The following is a 19,195-nucleotide window of genomic DNA, read 5'->3' as shown; positions in this document are numbered from 1 at the left end:
GGTCTCGGAGGATGGGTTCGAGCTCCGAGAATGACTTCCGCATCCAGAGGAAGTTTCTGATCACTGGAACAGTGGTGGGTCGAGGTCGATATGCATTTGGAAGAACTCAGAGAAATGTTGGTTCAGAATTGCAGAAAATTTTCTAGTGAAGAAAAAAAAAGGAAACTTGGGGCTGATTTAACTAGGCTGTCTCCTGAAGATCTTACTAAGGCACTTGGGATAGTAGCTCAGAATAACCCAAGCTTCCAAGCAGCAGCTGGAGAGGAAGCACATGCAGAGTGATCAAGGTATGTGTAGAGGTCCCAATTGGTTGAGGTCCGGCGGGCGGTCAAGGCAAGGTTGCCGCCCGCCGGAAGGCGAAGAACACCAAGAACTTTAACCTATAGCTCTGATACCATGTAAAAATAAATTGAGATGTATATTATTGATTGATTTGTGTTGTTGTATATTACAAATGGTGGGTGGCTCATTATATAGGAGAGGGTGAGTGTAGTAGGTGAGGAGTAGGTGGTGGTAGGTGATGGTAAATTGGTGGTAGGTGATGGTAAATTTTAACATGTCCATATACGCCTCTTCTTCGAGATCACCATGGAGAAAGGCATTCTTTACATCAAACTGATAAAGCGGCCAGTCTAGCTTAGCTGCTAGAGAGAAAAGTACTCTGACGGAATTCATCTTAGCCATTGGTGCAAAGGTCTCCTAATAGTCAACGCCATATGTCTGAGTAAACCGTTTTGCCACAAGTCTAGCCTTGTAACGCTCAATAGACCCATCCGCTTTGTGTTTCACAGTATACACCCATTTGCATCCCACAGGTCGTTTGCCTTTAGGTAACTCAGTCAATTCTCAAGTGCCATTCTTCCTAAGTGCTTTCATTTCCTCAATCATGGCAAGTTTTCACTCAGAGATAGCAAGAGCATCCTAAAAATGGTTAGGAATGCTAATAGAGGAAATATTTGACACAAACTCTTTATATGAGGATGACAAATGAGAGTAGGACACAAAATTTGAGATAAGATGTTGAGCACAAGATCTCACACCCTTTCTCTTGGCAATAGGAACATCAAGATCAATGGACTCAAGAGATTCAAAGTTACCTGGGCTCTCATCAGAAGCAGGAGAAGGCAATGGAGGAGCAAAAGTGGTCTCTTGTATCCAGTTAACTTTCTGTCTGTCCTTGTCCCTGACATAAACTTGTCCTCCCTATCCTTGGGTTCTGTAGTCCCAGTAGGAGGTGGTGGTGCAAGAATGAGCAAGCTTGTCCGGTTGATCCAGGAAGTAGAGACCATTTTCTACACTACAACTGCCAATCATCCTCCTCGTGACAAGGTCCTAAAAAAGACAATGATCAGGAAAAAATGTCACACTGCAATTCAAATCCTGTGTAATACAACTCAAGGATAACAGATTAACAGAAAAATTGAGAACATGGAGAACAGAAGATAAAGGGATGGTAGGAGTGGCATGGACTAAACATTTTCCAAAAATGGAAGAAACAATACCATCTGCAATTCTAACTTTGTCCTGATCTGAAGAGGGCTTATAGGCAGAGAAGAGGTCAGAGGACCCAGACATATGTTCCGAGGCCCCAGAATCAATAATCTAGGGTAAAGACGTATGAGACAAGAAAACACAAGGAGAAGAGGCTAAGTTACCTGAGCGGGCAAACGACGAGGAAGATGTACTGAAAGCAGTAGAAGACCGGCGGTCCAGCAAGTGACGCAGAACATCCTCAAGCTCAGGAGTAGTCATGCCAGAGAGACCATCAGAAGGCTAGCCAACAGAAGCGAAAGTAGAATCAAGTGTATCAACGGTACTAGACTGATGAACCCGTGGATGAGAACCCCGTCCTCTAGACTAGCTTGACCGACCTCCTCTAACACCAGACCAATCACCTCGACCCCCGGATGGAGTCCTATGAAGCTTCCAACATGTCTCACGAGTATGCCGCGATTTTTTACAATAATCATAGAATATAGAGTCCTCCGCGACAGACGGAGGGATGGGAGTCAAGCTAAGGCCATCTCTAAGAGTAGACAGTAATGCGGAGCGGTCAGTAGAGACAGAAGACATCATAGCAGACCGGCGACTCTCCTCATTCTGTACATAGGCAAATGCCTCCTGAAGTGAAGGAAAAGTGTCCATACTCAGAACCCGACTCCGAACCGAATCATACTCCACATTGAGCCTTGCCAGAAACTTGAAGACTCTTTCCTGTGCAATGAACTTCCTATACCCGACTGAATTAGCAGTGCAAACAGACTTCTAATCCTGCAAGTGATCAAGGCATTTCCAATCATTGGTGAGGAAGGTGAAGTACTGAAGAACCGTCTGCTTCTCCTGAACAGAGCTCTCAGTAGAGCGGCGTAACTCAAATGCCTGGGAGAAATTCCCTTTGCGGGAATAAGTAGCAGCCACAGCATCCCAAATATCCTGGGCAGTCTCCATAGACAAGTAGCCCTCGCCAATGTCTGGTACCATCGAATGAATAAGCCAACCCATAATCAAAGAGTTAGTAATCTCCCATTGGTCATAACCTGGGTCAGTGACGCTGGGTGCCTGTATTCTGCCATCAACATACCCCATCTTCCCTCTGCTCTTCAAAAAAATAGTCAAACTCTGTGACCACACTAGATAGTTCTAACCATTAAATGGAGAGGTGGTGATTTTAAGACTAGGGTTGGGGTTATCAGTCATAGTAATAGGTACAATGGAACTCTCCCTCCTAGGTGTCTAAGAAGTAGTGGACATACTTAGAAAATATGAGGAAGAAGAACTCCGAAAATATGAGGAAGAAGGAATATATTTCTGTTATGTTCAAAACTTCTTATTTTACAAGACCAAATGACACTCCTTATATAGGAGATATTACAAACATCATTATAACCCATTATATGCCACTTACATATTATATATTACCACTATCTACCACTATCATATTATATACATGCCACTATCTACCACCAACACCACTATCATATTCTATACATGCCACTATCTACCACCAACACCACTATCATATTCTATACATGTCACTATCTACCACCAACACCACTATCATATTATATACATGCCACTATCTTATTATAACACAAATTTCCAGCACTCCCCCTCAAGCTGGTTTGAAGATATCTTCCATAGCCAGTTTGCTAGTCAGCTTATCAAATTGCTTCTTGTGTAGTCCCTTTGTTAGCACATCAGCTAATTGTTCACCTGTTGGAAGGTAGGTCATACAGATTATGCCAGCATTGATTTTCTCCTTGATGAAATGTTTATCCACTTCTATATGTTTTGTGCGATCATGTAGAACTGGATTATGAGCTATAGATATAGCTGCTTTGTTGTCACAATAGACCTTCATAGGTGTCGGGTGAGAAAGCTTTAATTCTTCAAGAATTCTTTTAATCCACATTACTTCACAGATTCCATGGGCAACAGCTCTGAACTCTGCTTCTGCACTACTTCTAGCTACCACAGTCTGTTTTTTACTCCGCCATGTAACTAGGTTCCCACCTACAAAGGAGCAGTATCCGGATGTTGATCTCCTGTCTGTAACACTTCCTGCCCAGTCTGCATCTGTGTATACTTCAACTTGAAGATGTCCATGTTTCTTGAACAGTAAGCCTCTCCCTGGAGTTCCTTTCAAATATCTTAAGATCTTATAAACGGCCTCAAAGTGCTCTGCCCCTGGTGAGTGCATGAACTGACTTACCATGCTAACTGCAAAGGCAATATCAGGTCGCGTATGAGACAAGTAAATCAATTTCCCGACAAGTCGCTGATATTGTTCCCTCTCTTTGACTTCTTCAGCCTTAGCAGCTTGTAACTTCAAGTTAGGCTCGATCGGAGTCTCCACCATCTTACAACCAAGCATACCTGTTTCTCCAAGGAGATCAAGAACATATTTTCTCTGATTAACGAATATACCTTCCTTGGATCTTGCAAATTCCATTCCGAGGAAATACTTGAGGGCTCCCAGATCCTTAATGTGAAATTCTTTTGCGAGTTTCTCTTTGAGGGCTGCTAACTCTGCTTCATCATTACCAGTTAAAATGATGTCATCAACATAAACAATCAAAATTGCAATTTTACTGTTTTTTGAATGTTTATAAAATATTGTGTGATCTGCTTGACTCTGCGAGAAGCCACAACTGATAACTGCCTTCCCAAAGCGTTCAAACCACGCTCTTGGTGATTGTTTGAGTCCGTATAATGACTTGTTCAATCTACATACTCTGTCGCTTCCAAGTCTCTGCTCAAATCCCGGCGGTAGGCTCATGAACACCTCCTCTTCAAGATCACCATTGAGAAATGCATTTTTAATGTCAAGTTGATGTAGAGGCCAATCTGAATTTACTGCAAGAGATAACAGTACTCTGATGGAATTTATTTTAGCAACAGGAGCAAACGTCTCCTGATAGTCGATCCCATAAGTTTGAGTAAAGCCTTTAGCCACCAGTCTCGCCTTGTATCTCTCAACGCTTCCATCTGCGTTACATTTTATCGTAAACACCCATTTACACCCAACTGTTTTCTTGTCTTTGGGTAGATCAACTATCTCCCAAGTACCACTTTTCCTTAAAGCATTCATCTCCTCCATGACTGCTAATTTCCAATTCGGATCATCCAATGCTTCCTGTATATTCCTTGGAACAAACAAGTGTGAAATCCTAGATGTGAAAGCTCTATGGTTTTTAGACAGTCTTTGATAGGAGAGGTAATTTGCAATAGGATGTTTAATGCAATTTCGGACACCTTTCCTAATTGCTATAGGAACATCAAGGTCAGAAATAGAAGGAATAGGATTACCTAAAATTTCGATGCCAGAACTCGGGTGGACATTCGGGTCATTAGGATGGACATTCGGGTCATTATTCCTCAGATGAAATCGCTTCCTAGTATAAACCTGAAGCTCAGGATTTAGATCATTTTGTAGTACTTCTCCCCCTAAACAAGAATCTTCTTGACTAGGCACCATAGAACTTGGTTCTCCTAAGTGATCATTATCAGACAGATGTGGTTTTTGTGTAGGATAAATGACATTGGGGAGCGGGATAGAAATATCCCAAAAACGGTCTTCTACTCCACTTGTCTCCCCCTGAAGAGAAGTGTTGGGGAAATAGGATTTTGTTTCAACAAATGACACATCCATACTCACATGAAATTTCTTGGTTTGAGGATCGAAACACTTATACCCCTTTTTGTTTGAGGAATAACCCAAAAAAACACATTTTATAGCACGGGGGTCAAGTTTTGAACGAAATTGGCTGGGAACATGAACATAGGCAGTACATCCAAAAACTTTGGCGGGTAAATCAGAAAACAACCTCGTGTCAGGAAAAAAAGTTTTGAGACAATCGAAAGGTGTTTTGTATGTTAACACCTTTGTAGGCATCCTGTTTATCAAATAAGAGGCTGTTAAAATTGCTTCACCCCATAAATATTTAGGAACATGCATGTAAAACATTATAGCACGTGCTACTTCAAGTAGATGTTTATTTTTTCGTTCTGCAATGCCATTTTGTTGAGGGGTATCCCGACATGTAGATTGATGAAAAATCTCATTTTTTTCCAAAAACTCACCCAACTGCTCATTGAAATATTCTGTTCCATTATCAGAATGTAAAATACCAATTTTGGTTTGAAATTGGTTTTCAATCATATTGTAAAAATTTGTGAATAAATTTTTCACGTCAGATTTTTTATTCATCAAATAAATCCAACATAAGCGGGTATGGTCATCAATAAATGTAACAAACCATTTTTTACCAGAAAGAGTAGTGATTTTAGAAGGGCCCCAAACATCACTATGAATTAAATAAAAAGGTTTGGAAGCCTGGTAAGGTTTTGGCAAATAAGTAGAGCGATGAAATTTTGCAAAAATGCAACTTTCACAATGAAAAGAAGAACAATCAATCCCTTTAAATAATTCTGGAAATAAATGTTTCAGATAAAGAAAACTAGGATGTCCTAGCCTATAGTGCCATAGCATTATTTTTTCTCGAACAGAGATTGAACTAGTACTATTAAAGCTCTGAGCTTTTTTATTACTAACAGGTACTTCATCAAAGTAGTAAAGACCTTCAAGCATCCTAGCACGCCCAATCATCATCCCCGAGTTCTGGTCCTGAAATTCACAATGGGATTCAAAAAATGTAACACGACAATTAGAATCCTTAGATAGTTTACTGACAGACAAAAGGTTACAGGCTAAGTTGGGGACGTGAAGAACAGCATTGAGATTAATTTTCTCAGTTAATTTAATAAATCCTTTTCCTGCAATAGGTGAAAAACTACCATCGACTATTCTGATTTTGTCATGACCAGAACAAGGGAAATAGGTACTAAATAAATGGGAAAAACTAGTCATGTGATCGGAGGCACCGGAATCTATGATCCACGGAGAGAAGTTTAGGCAAGAGAAGGCTTTAGGATTTCTACCTGTTTGTGCCAACAAAACACTAGGAGTACCGGATGAGGAGTTGGATTTTATCAGCTTTAAGAGTTGATCAATCTGCTCTTTGTTGAAGGGACCTGAATCGGCTTCATTAGCGGTAGGAAAGCCACGATTCTTCTCTCCTTGTTTGCTGCTTTTCCAGTTGACAGGTTTGCCATGGATCTTCCAACACGTTTCGCGTGTATGGCGAGGCTTGTTGCAAAAATCACACCAGACCCGTGGCTTATCATCAAACCTGCGCTGGTAATTTGCAGCCTTGTTGGCCGCAGCATCGCTAATTAAAGCAGAAATTTCAATTGATTCACCAGTACCTTTTTTCTTAAGCATGACGCTCCTTCGGCTCTCTTCCCTTCTGACTTCGGCAAATACTTCGCCAATGGATGGGAGAGGAGGTCTGCCAATAATTCTTCCTCGCACTTCATCGAACTCAATGTTGAGGCCGGCAAGAAACTTGTAAATACGGCTGTCTTCCACAGTTTTCTTGTGGTGGTTGCAGTCGTCAACCGATTTCCATTCGTATGTGTTGAAGATGTCAAGATCCTGCCACAACCTTTTCAACGAATTGAAATATTTGGTGACGGAATCATCTCCTTGACGAATCTCTCCCAACTTCAAAGTTAATTCGAAAACTTGAGATTGATTTCCTAGGTCAGAATACATCTGACAAACATTATCCCACAATTCTTGTGCAGTAGGATAGCACATGTAATTAGAGCTTATATCCTCCTCCATGGAATTGACCAACCATGTCATAACCATGGAGTTTTCAGCGTCCCAACTGTCGAACAGCGGATCATTAACAGCAGGAGCCTTCTTGTCACCAGTGATGTAACCGATCTTTCCTTGCCCACGGATATACATCCGGACAGATTGTGACCAGTGGAGAAAATTATCACCATTTAGGCGGATGGTGGTGATTTGGACAGAGTGAGAGTTGGACGTTTTCACCGGAATGGCAGCGGCAGGGGTTGAAGTGGTTTCGAACGTGACTTCCGACATGGCTATGACGGTTTTAGGGCTGCTGTGTTTTTTGTTGCTCTGATACCAACTTAGAAAATATGAGGAAGAAGAACTCCGAAAATATGAGGAAGAAGGAATATATTTCTGTTATGTTCAAAACTTCTTATTTTACAAGACCAAATGACACTCCTTATATAGGAGATATTACAAACATCATTATAACCCATTATATGCCACTTACATATTATATATTACCACTATCTACCACTATCATATTATATACATGCCACTATCTACCACCAACACCACTATCATATTCTATACATGCCACTATCTACCACCAACACCACTATCATATTCTATACATGCCACTATCTACCACCAACACCACTATCATATTATATACATGCCACTATCTTATTATAACACAAATTTCCAGCAGACATACTGGGAGAAACTTCCATGGAAACTATACGACCAAACCCTCAACAAACTGTGCCAATCACAAATGCGAAAGATGGTGGAGCAAGGAAAAACACAAGGATAAAGGTTTAAGAGCTCATGGGTTTTCTTTTTTTTTTCTTTTTTTTGAAGTTTGTTTGTTTGATAACCTTGTACTACTACATCAGCAAAATGACAAAGGAAGGAAGAACTACACACCAGCAGCAAAACAACAAAAGAAGGAAGAACTACACACTAAGAGCATACTTCAAAACGACATCAGCAAAACGACAAAGGAAGGAAGAAGATGGACTGGTGCGACTGTGGGCTAGGTCGTCGACTAGGTCTGTCGGCTAGGGCTGTCGAATGGCTCGACGAGGCTAAGGCAGCCAACAGGGACAAGCGACGAGGCCAGGAGGCCTGTTGGAGGAGACCGCCGAGACTAGGACTGCCTCCGGCAAGCAACAGGAGCGAGCAACAACGCAGCAGTGAGCTACGCGACTGAGAGACCCTTCGGCAGCAGCCGACTGGACGGGCAAAACAAGGGAACACTATCAAAATTGGATGGGTAATGTGGTGGTGGCTAAAGGATGGAAAGAGGTGGCTATCGGGTGGCTGTGTGGTGGGTAGGATTAGGTTTGTGGCTCTGATACCATGATCAATTTAGAGAATACCAAGATTAGGAAATGATTAGGATATCATCCCCTATTTATATTAATGAAGATCAATAATTACAAGGAAGCCCTAAGGCATAGAATAATCACAAAATAATAACCCACATAATCATATATTATTTTAACACTAATTATAGGCATAAGAGGCGTCAAGTGGACCCCTAGAATTTGTATGAGATTTTCTTTTGATGGGTTAAACTATGAACTGAGTGGATGTAAGTGGAGTTGGTTGGGTGTTGAACTAGGGAGTGGACTGCGTCTGGACTTGGATAATAAAGATGCAGGATGGCCTGAATAAACACGTTTCTCGCACATGGAATCACATTTCTTTGGAAGAAACAATACTTGTTTGTGCAAATCCTGCTACCAAGGGGTGAAGTTTCTATCTATTTGCTTCAATTCGCTGCATGTTGGGTCTTCAGATCTTAACTATCTCCTCTCTTCAATCTTTCTAATGGGGATCAAGAAAGGAAAGGAAAGGAATGAAGACTTATTATAGGCATAAGAGGCGTCAAGTGGACCCCTAGAATTTGTAGGAGATTTTCTTTTGATGGGTTAAACTGTGGACTGAGTGGATGTAAGTGGAGTTGGTTGGGTATTGAACTAGGAAGTGGACTGCGTCTGGACTTGGATAATAAAGATGTACAATGGCCTTAATAAGCACGTTTCTTGCACGTGGAATCACATTTCTTTGGAAGAAACAACACCTGTTTGTGTTAATCCTACTACTAAGGGGTAAAGTTTCTATCCTATAAATGTGATTCTGCGGTTCAAAGAAGTAAACATAATTCAAACTGATATGGGACCGCCAAGAGACAATAAGAAATTATTTGGAATAGGTCTAAGAATAAAAGAAAGGAGAAAAAAATAAAATAGAAAAGAAAGACTGAACTAGAAAGATTGATAAAAGAAAAGGCCGTGATTGGATTATGAGTCCCAGATGTTGAAAATTGCTTCAATTCGCTGCACGTTGGGTCTTCAAATCTTAACCATCTCTTTTCTTCAATCTTTCTGATGGGGATCGAGAAAGGAAAGGAAAGGAATGAAGACTTATTATAGGCATAAGAGACGTCAAGTGGTAGAATTTGTAGGAGATTTTGTTTTGATAGGTTGAACTGTGGACAGAGTGGATGTAAGTGAAGTTGGGTACTGAACTAGGGAGTGGACTGCCTTTGGACTTGGGTATTAAAGAGGTAGGCTGGCCTGAATAGGGTTCATTTTTAACTGATTTGACTGATAAACTTTCTTACGGCAAAACCTTAGTTGTAGGTAAAAAGACGCCTCTCATTTAACGAGATTTATATTTTTCTCAAAAAATCAGTTTGGACTCCTATCTAATTGACATTAAATGTATATTTATTGGCTACATCTCTTATGCAGGCAGAAATCTACACACTATTTTTCATTTAACAAAGTTACTCTCTCCTTAAAAATTCTCTCCTCAATTAACCACTTTTCTTGCACGTGGAATCACATTTCTTTGGAAGAAACGACACCTATTTGCTTAAATTCTGCTACTAAGTGTTGAAGTTTCTATAAATGCAATTTTGCGGTTCAAATAAGGAAATGCGATTAAAACTGAGATGGGGCAGGTCAAACCAAGGACTAGAATTTTTTTTATTTTTTTTTTTTTTATTGTTATTTTTTTATGGACTAAAATGACTAACAAAATAGAGACAATAAAACATTATTTGGAATAGGTCAAAGAATTAAAAAAATTAAAATAGAGAAGAAAAACTAAAAAAGAAAGATTGATAGAAGAAAAACTGGTCGTGATTGGATTATGGGTCTCAAATGTTAAATATTGCTTCAATTTGCTAGACCATCTCCTCTCTTCTTCAATCTTTTTTATGGGGATCAAGAAATGAAAGGAATGAAGACTTTTATAGGTAAGAGGCGAAGTGGAACCCTAGAATTTGTAGAAGATTTGGTCTGCTGGGCTGATAAACTTTCTTATGGCAAAAACCTATTTGTTGGTAGAAAGACACCTCTCATTTAACAAGACTTATATTTTTCTCAAAGAGTCTATTTTGACTCTTTTCTAATTGACATTGAATGTGTATTTATTGGCTACATCTTTTATGTAGGCAAAAATCCACACACATTTCTTTGGAAGAAACGACACCTGTTTCCACAAATCCTGCTACTAAGGGGTGAAGTTTCTACACATAAATGTGATTTTGTGGTTCAAATAAGGAAACGTGATTCAAACTGAGATGGGGCAGGTCAAACCAAGGACTAGAAGAAAAAAAAAATGTTTTGACTAAAATGACTGATAAAATAGAGACAATAAAAGATTGTTTGGAATAAGTCGAAGAATAAAAGAAAAGAGGAAAAAAATTACAATAGAGACAAAAGACTGAAAGAGAGAATTTGATAGAAGAAAAATAGGTCGTGATTGGATTAGGGGTCTCAGATGTTGAAGAATGCTTCAATTCGTTGCATGTTGGGTCTTCAGATCTTAACCATCTCCTCTCTTCTTCAATCTTTCTGATGGAAATCAAGCAAGGAAAGGAAAGGAATGAAGGCTTTTATAGGCATAAGAGGCGAAGTGGAACTCTACAATTTGTAGAAGATTTGGTCTGCTGGGCTGATAAACTTTCTCATGGCAAAAACCTATTTGTATGCAGAAAGATGCTTCTCATTTAACGAGATTTGTATTTTTCTCGAAGAGTCTATTTTGACGCTTTTGTAATTGACACTAAATGTATATTTATTGGCTACATCTTTTATATAGGCAAAAATCCACTCTCTCACTATTTTTCATTTAACGAAGTTACTCTCTTTAAAAAGCATGGACACTTCTAAGAAGGTAACGTGTCCAACACCGACGTGACACTCGTCAAACACTTTCTAACACTTTGACACACATGAAATGCACTACAAGTTTAAATAAAATAATTTGAAACCCAATGATAAAACAAGAACAATATAATTTTATACATATTCTATTTCTTTAGACTTTAAAAATTATTATCTTTAACTTAAATATTCACATATATGATATATAATAATTAGTTATCCTCATATATGGCATATAATAAATATATAAATTTATATATTTTGCACATGTCTAACATTTTTTTGAAAATTTACGTATCAGCTTGTCCATGTCTTATCCGTGCGTATTACATGTCCATATATGTGCTTTTGACCTCTTTCCATTAACGAGTTAGTTTTTTTTTTTTTTTTTGATCAATAATAAAGAACTTTATTGATAAATCAAAAAGGAAAGTAAATGAGGATGAGGCACCCTCTTACAAAGAAAAGGGAAAACACAAAACAAAGGCCTAAACAAGAAAACACAAATGCAAAAGCCTACATATCATACACTGCCAACCAATCTCTAACTAATAAAAAAAGAGGGACCCCCTTAAAAGAGGATTCCCTGAAACCCCAAAAGAAGTTAAATGGCAAACACAATCCCACAAACAATCTATCCCTCGAGATTTATCTTCAAACACCCTCGCGTTTCTTTCCAACCATAGAACCCAAAAGGTTGCAAAGACTGCACAAGACCAAAGCAATTTGGCTCTCTTCGATCCTCCAAGAACACGAAAGTCAACTTCGAGCATATGCGCACTCCTTTGCGGAGCTACCCACATAACATTCCCCAACAAAAATAACTTGTGCCAAAGAAACAAAGCTATTGGGCAATGCACAAATAAATGATCCACTGATTCCCCATTCTTACAACACATAATGCACCACTGAGGATTTAAAGATCGATTAAATCTCCGTTTCTGCAATGTATCATTTGTCAAAATGCCTCCATGAACCAAGGCCCACATAAACACCTTCACCTTAAGAAGAGCACAAGCCTTCCAAATTCTCTTGGAAAAAGGAAATTAAAAAACATGAGGAGAATCGATGAGTTTATCAAAAAAAGACTTACACGAAAATATCCCAGATGAATGGAGAGCCCAAACCCTCTTGTCCTCCAGAAGAGGAGTCAAAGAAAAATTCTCAATTCTGGTGTAGAAATTTAATGTATAAAGAGAAAAAGAGAATTGTATTATTGATTGATGTTTGTAATTGTTACAAGATTGATAAATTACAATTCCTATACAATCTATATATAGAAGAAAATGTGGTAGTAGGTGTAGTGGAGGTGATAGTGGGTTAGGTGAAGTGGAGTGTGTGGTGAAGTGGAGATAGGTGAAGTGGAGTGTGTAGTGGAGTAGGTGTAGTGGAGGTGATAGTGGGTTAGGTGAAGTGGAGTGTGTGGTGAAGTGGAGATAGGTGAAGTGGAGTGTGTAGTGGAGTAGGTGAAGATGGGAAATTCTAACAGCCCCCCGCAAACTCAAGGAGGAGAGAAACTAACCAACTTGAGTTTGGAGAGAGTAACAAAACAAGAAAATACATAAAAATAAAAAAGGATAGGAGACACTGTATGGTCGTGTCAGACCGTTGGTGAAGACACTGTATGGGGTGTCATAACGTTGTAGAGGACACTGTATGGTGGTGTCAGACCGATGTAGAAGACAGTTTATGGGGTCATGTCGGACCGTTGTAGAAGACAGTTTATGGGGTCATGTCGGACCGTTGTAGAAGACAGTTTATGGGGTCATGTAGGACCGTTGTAGAAGACAGTTTATGGGGTCATGTCGGACCCTTGTAGAAGACAGTTTATGGGGTCATGGCGGACCGTTGTAGAAGACAGTTTATGGGGTCATGTCGGACCGTTGTAGAAGACAGTTTATGGGGTCATGTCGGACCCTTTGTAGAAGACAGTTTATGGGGTCATGTCGGACCGTTGTAGAAGACAGTTTATGGGGTCATGTCGGACCGTTGTAGAAGACAATGTTGTGACAGTTTACGGAGTCTTGCTGGACCCTTGTAGAAACTAACCGGAATCAATGTCGGGACAGTTTACAGAGTCTTGTCGGACCCTTGTAGAAACTAACCGGAATCTATGTCGGGACAGTTTATAGAGTCTTGTCGGACCCATGAAGGAGCTAACCGGAATTAATGTCGGGACAGTTTACAGAGTCTTGTCGGACCCTTAAAGGAGCTAACCGGAATCAATGTCGGGACAGTTTACAGAGTCTTGTCGGACCCTTGAAAAAGCTAACCGGAATCAAATGTCGGGACAGTTTATAGAGTCTTGTCGGACCCTTAAAAAATGCACCCTCAAAAGGTGTGCCCAATTTTGTAAAAAAGGCGTGCCATCAAAAGACGTGTCCACTTTATCAAAAGATGTGCCATGAAAAGGCGTGCCAGTTTGTCGGGCGGCAAGAGGCGCGCGATGCGCGTGGCTGGCCCTGGCTATTTAAAACAAGGTTGAGGCGAAGGCTGTGCATACGAGTCTGAAACCTCTGAACGCTCGGAGAGCTTGTCTCTGCAAATCTTGAAACACCCGGAAACCAACCCTTCTCTGAAACACCTAGCAACTCAAAAACATGGCCTCTTCTTCCCGTCCAGTTACCCAGAACCTGCTCACGCTCTTTCCAGAACTGAACGAGCCCACAAGAGAAATAACTGGTGCGGTGGCCAGCGAACCGCAACCAAACACCTCTGGTTTTGCTCCATTGAACTTTCCGATGCGGTCGGTGGAGCAAAAAATGGCGATGCAAACTGATATTGAGGCTAATCAGTATACTCTGAAGTCATGCGTGGAAACCATGACGGCGGTCACAAATTTGTCGAACCGGCTGCAGAGTAGGACAAATGAGGTGCAGCATTTAAACTCCCAGCTGGCTCTGCTCCAACGCATGTATAAGGATGCGCGAGCAGAGATAAGCGTGCTAAGGACAGAAAACAAGGAGCTGAAGCGGAAGGCCACCGTGATGTTCCGATTTGGAGGACCGCCATATGCGGCAGTGGAGGAGCAGGGAGTAAATGTGCTCGGTGGCGTGGGAAATCCGGAGGCAACACCGTCAAGGGCCGGCCAAGACGGAGGCAAGAAGAAGAGACCGGCGGCAGAGTAGAGAAGAAAAAGCCCGCCTGTGGATGTGGTTGTTTGGGTTTGTTGTTGTTTTTTTTTTTTTTTTTTTTTTTTTTTGGTGTAAAATTGTGATCAGGGCGAAATCCCGATAGAAATAAAATGAGTGTATTGTGCAAATCCGAATGGCTTGAAGGTACAAGACTGAGCAGAAAAAATAAATGGAATGAATTTTTTTTTTTTTTTTTTTTTTTTTTTTTAATAATAATAATAATAATAAATAGGTATCATGGAGTGGGCGGTGATAAAAATATGATTTAGAAAAAAAGAGGAAGGTGGTGGAATGATGGGTCAAAAAATAGAATAAAACAGAAAAAAAAAAAAAAGAAAAGAAAAGGTGCACATGAGTTGGTATGTCAAAAAGTAGAATAAAAACAAAAGTGCACATGGGTTGGAAAGTAACATGACCTCGTCAATTATTTGTCCATAACCAGTTCCTTTCTCCTTAAACCAGTATGGGATTTTTCTCTTGGTAAATATGATGTTATCATCGGGGAGACCCGGCAAAGCAAATGTCTCTGTAACATAGAACAAGAACCTGGGAATGCCGAGGCGAGCACCAAGGTCGGCAGTCCAGGGATGGAACATGTCGCTGACGATGCAATCAGGGCGGCGTCGTTTGAAATGATCGCCGATGACCTGCGATTTTGGACGCCGATCACGAGGTTGAGATTTTCCGGCGAGGAAAAGAAGCAGAAGCTTCCGAGATCGCAGGATTCGCCTCTGATGGTGACGACGTAGGCGAATCGGACGGCGATGATGAGAACACCGAAGACAAAGAGTCGAACCAGAATGTTCCTCAGTAAGCTTGGCTTAGACTCCATAGCTCTCTGTATATACTAAATCTAGAGAGAGATGTGGAATTTGTGGCAGCGGAGTGAAGGAATGTGTGGAGGTCCGGCGGGCGGCCAAGGCGAGGCTGCCGCCCGCCGGTGAAGCAGAATTACTAGCTTCTTAACCTTGCTCTGATACCATGTAGAAATTTAATGTATAAAGAGAAAAAGAGAATTGTATTATTGATTGATGTTTGTAATTGTTACAAGATTGATAAATTACAATTCCTATACAATCTATATATAGAAGAAAATGTGGTAGTAGGTGTAGTGGAGGTGATAGTGGGTTAGGTGAAGTGGAGTGTGTGGTGAAGTGGAGATAGGTGAAGTGGAGTGTGTAGTGGAGTAGGTGTAGTGGAGGTGATAGTGGGTTAGGTGAAGTGGAGTGTGTGGTGAAGTGGAGATAGGTGAAGTGGAGTGTGTAGTGGAGTAGGTGAAGATGGGAAATTCTAACATCTGGGCAACAAGGACGCCAACTATGAAGCTTCCCTATCATTAAGATTTCTAGAAAAATCAAAGTTCCAAGAAATTGGAGCCAAAAGTGAACAAGACATAGAAGCAATAGAAGAGTTATGAGATCGAGCCACTCTATAGAGATGTGGGAAATCAGAAGCAAAAGAAGATTGGCCCATCTACACATCCTCCCAAAAACGAACAAGTTCCCCATTGCCCACCCTTACAAAAAGATGACAAGACAACATGTGTATATATGTGAAATTGATTTCCAAGGAGCACGACAAATACCCCTCAGGACCACCCTAGAATCCCTACTGTTGTCTTGAGTCCCATACTTGCTTCTAATAACCAAATGCCATAGTGAATCACTCTCAAGTGGAAACCTCCACAACCATTTGCCAAGAAGGGCCATGTTCCTAGCCAAAATGTTACCAATAGCCAAACCCCCTTTTTCCTTAGGTAACGAAACTAAATCCCAACTCACCAGGTGATCCTTCTTCCCCTCATCCTTGCCCTCCCAAAAAAAATCCCTCATCAACTTTTCTAATGCCTTTGCCACCTTAACCGGTATCTTGAACAAAGATAAGAAATAAATAAGAATACCACTCAAAACCGACTTAACCAAAGTGTATCTACCCCCGTGTGACAATAAAGCCTTACTCCACCCTTCCAACCTTTTACCAATCTTCTCCACCACTGGATTCCAAAAAGCTTCACTTCTAGGATTACCCCCCAAAAAGAGACCTAAATACTTAAACGGAAGTGCCTCTATACCACATCCTAAAAGAGCCGCCCTATTCCGAAGCAGGCCTTGTTGCATATTAATGCCCACCACATTACTTTTCTCCAAATTAACCTTAAGGCTGGAGATGACCCCAAACAATCTCAAAATCGAATAAAGATTAACTATTTGACTTTCATCTTCTGTTGAGAAAAAAATTATGACACAAACTCTATCACCCCCACCTCTAATCCCGCAAAAAGACCTACTTCTCTAGCTCTATCAACCATTCTGCCCAATACATCTGCCACCAAAATAAAAAGAAAAGGAGATAGTGGGTCCCCTTGTCGTAATCCTCGCGAAGCCCTGAAGCACGCCCCTAGTTTACCATTAACTAAAACAGACATATTACATGTCGACAAACATCCCCTAATCCAAGATCTCCACCGCCCACCATTACCCTTCTTATCCATTACAAAATCCAAAAATTGCCAATCCACTTAATCATATGCCTTCTCGAAATCCACCTTAAAGATAATACCCTCCTTCCCTAAACTTCTATATTCTTCCACGACTTCATTTGCCACTAAGGCTACATCTAGGATTTGTCTACCTTTCACAAAAGCCCCCTACGCCATCGACACAGTCTCCCCCAAGGAGATTCTGAGTCTTTTTGATAAAACCTTTCCCAAAATCTTATAAAGTGATGTGACCAAACTGATGGGTGTAAAATCTCCAATTCTTTCCGCATTCACTTTCTTAGGAATCAAACAAATGAATGTGGCATTTGAGCTCAAATTAACAACCCCCGACTCATGAAATTCCGAAAAAAACTCCCAACAAATCCTTTTTCACCACCTCCCAACAATCCTGAAAAACAGCCATGGAAAAACTGTCTAGACCTGGAGCTTTGTCTCTCTCGCACTCGAAAACTGCCTCCCAAATTTCCGTTTCATCAAATGGCCTTTCAAGCCAAGTTGCAACTGCTTGATCAATAGGTCCCCATTCAAGTCCTTCAATCCCTGGTCTATTCATCTCCTCCTTCGAATAAAGCTTAGAATAAAAATCATAAATTCCATTGACAATCTGATTCTCCTGTTCCATTACTACCCCTGGGCTTACTTCTAATCTCTTAATGAACTTCTTTCTTTTCCCATCTACTACCCTGTAAAAAAATCTTGAGTTCACATCCCCTTCCTTCAACCATTTAACCTTCGCCTTTTGAGACCAAGAGATTTGCTCCCTAAAAACCAACTCTTCCAATTTCAATCTCAACAAAGATCGCTCCCTCCTAAAGGACTCAGCAAAACCCCCCTGCATCTCCAATACATCTAACTCTTCGATTTTGCACATCACCTCTTTCTTTGAAAGCTCTAAATTTCCAAAAACCTCCTTATTCCAACACTTCACATTCTCCTTGACCATCTTCGACTTTTTCATAAACTTAAAACCCTCCCATCCATAACAATTAGCATTTGTCCACCATTCCTCAAACTTTCTATGAAAAGATGGATGTTCCAACCATATATTTTCGAATCTAAAAGACATCGGGCCCCACTTTAAAGGGCAACTTTCTATCATAATAGGACAATGATCTGACATTAATCTCGGTAGTGATTCCTGCCTTAAATTAGGAAAAAGACCTTCCCACCCCAAGGAGTACAAAAATCTATCCAGTCTACAGCACACCAAATTTTCTTGCAAATTAGACCAAGTAAATCTATTGTTGCACAAAGGAGGATTCACCAACTCACAATCTGTGATAAACAAATCAAAGCCCCTCATGCCCCTAGTAGTTCTGATCCCATTGAGTTTTTCTGAGCTCTTCCTAACCACATTAAAATCTCCTCCTAAACACCAATTAGGGGAACATAGCCCAGACAACCCATATAACTCCTCCCACAAATCCTTTCTCCTAGACGGTCTGTTAGGACCATAAACCCCTGTTAACCACCACTCTGTATTGTCAAGATTTCTAAACCTAACTGATAGTGAAAACTCCCCCACTAAAGTTTCACAATGAGAAACAACTCTTTCATCCCACATCACCAAAATGCCCCCCGCTCTACCAACTGAAGGCAAACAAATCCAACTCCTATGTCTAACTTCCCAAAGACTCTTCATGAACAACTATCACACGCTTCCACTTTAGATTCCTGAAAAACAACTATGTCCGGTTGATGACGCCTGAGAAAATCCTTAATAACACCCCTCTTTGTCCAAGCGCCCAACCCCCTCACATTCCAACTAATGATTTTCATTGGGAGACATGTTCACCCCTAAATACCTCCCGACGCCTCTCATAATTAACCGAACTTGCTAAATTCCTAAGTTCCCTTGCCCTATTTTTGCTACTCTCACCTACCTTTCTACCATCTTTCTCCCTTATGAACCTACTATCTTTACTAAAAGATCCTGAAGTCCCCCCTATTTTAACTAGTGACAAGCCCATAACTTGAAGTAACTGCATAAAATGAGGCACCTCCTCGGCCCCAATTGGACAAGTCTCATATTTACCTAATTTCTTCAACTAACTCTCCGTTTCTTCATCCCCATTACTAAAAACCTGACCCCCCTTGTCAACATGATTACCTGAGATCCCTCCTTGATTGTCATTCACATGGTCTTGAATACCATTAGCTTGTAAGGACTCAAACACAATAGTAGACCCATTCACCATGGCCGTTGGGGTATCAAAGGTAACCCCTT

General features: G+C 40.6%; 1 protein-coding gene across 2 annotated transcripts in view; it reads right to left on the bottom strand.

Moving 5' to 3' along the window:
* LOC114257174 (uncharacterized protein At5g08430) overlaps positions 1-19,195 on the bottom strand; it is a 65,083-nt gene that overhangs the window by 34,082 nt on the left and 11,806 nt on the right. Inside the window, exon 1 of one of the 2 annotated variants that reach the window (XM_082914578.1) lies at positions 1,098-1,304. The exons of the other annotated variant lie outside the window; for it this stretch is intronic. Within the exon in view, the coding sequence (XP_082770704.1) occupies positions 1,098-1,289 (192 nt within the window). The 5' untranslated portion in view covers positions 1,290-1,304. Of the gene's footprint in view, positions 1-1,097; positions 1,305-19,195 lie in introns of those variants that run through there. 2 annotated transcript variants of the gene reach the window in all.

Source organism: Camellia sinensis, chromosome 2, assembly GCF_055761805.1.
Source record: "Camellia sinensis isolate YWXY chromosome 2, ASM5576180v1, whole genome shotgun sequence".
NCBI classification, from domain to species: domain Eukaryota; kingdom Viridiplantae; phylum Streptophyta; class Magnoliopsida; order Ericales; family Theaceae; genus Camellia; species Camellia sinensis.
Note: the sequence above shows the minus strand (reverse complement) of the source record. Positions and strands in the feature narration are given on the sequence as shown.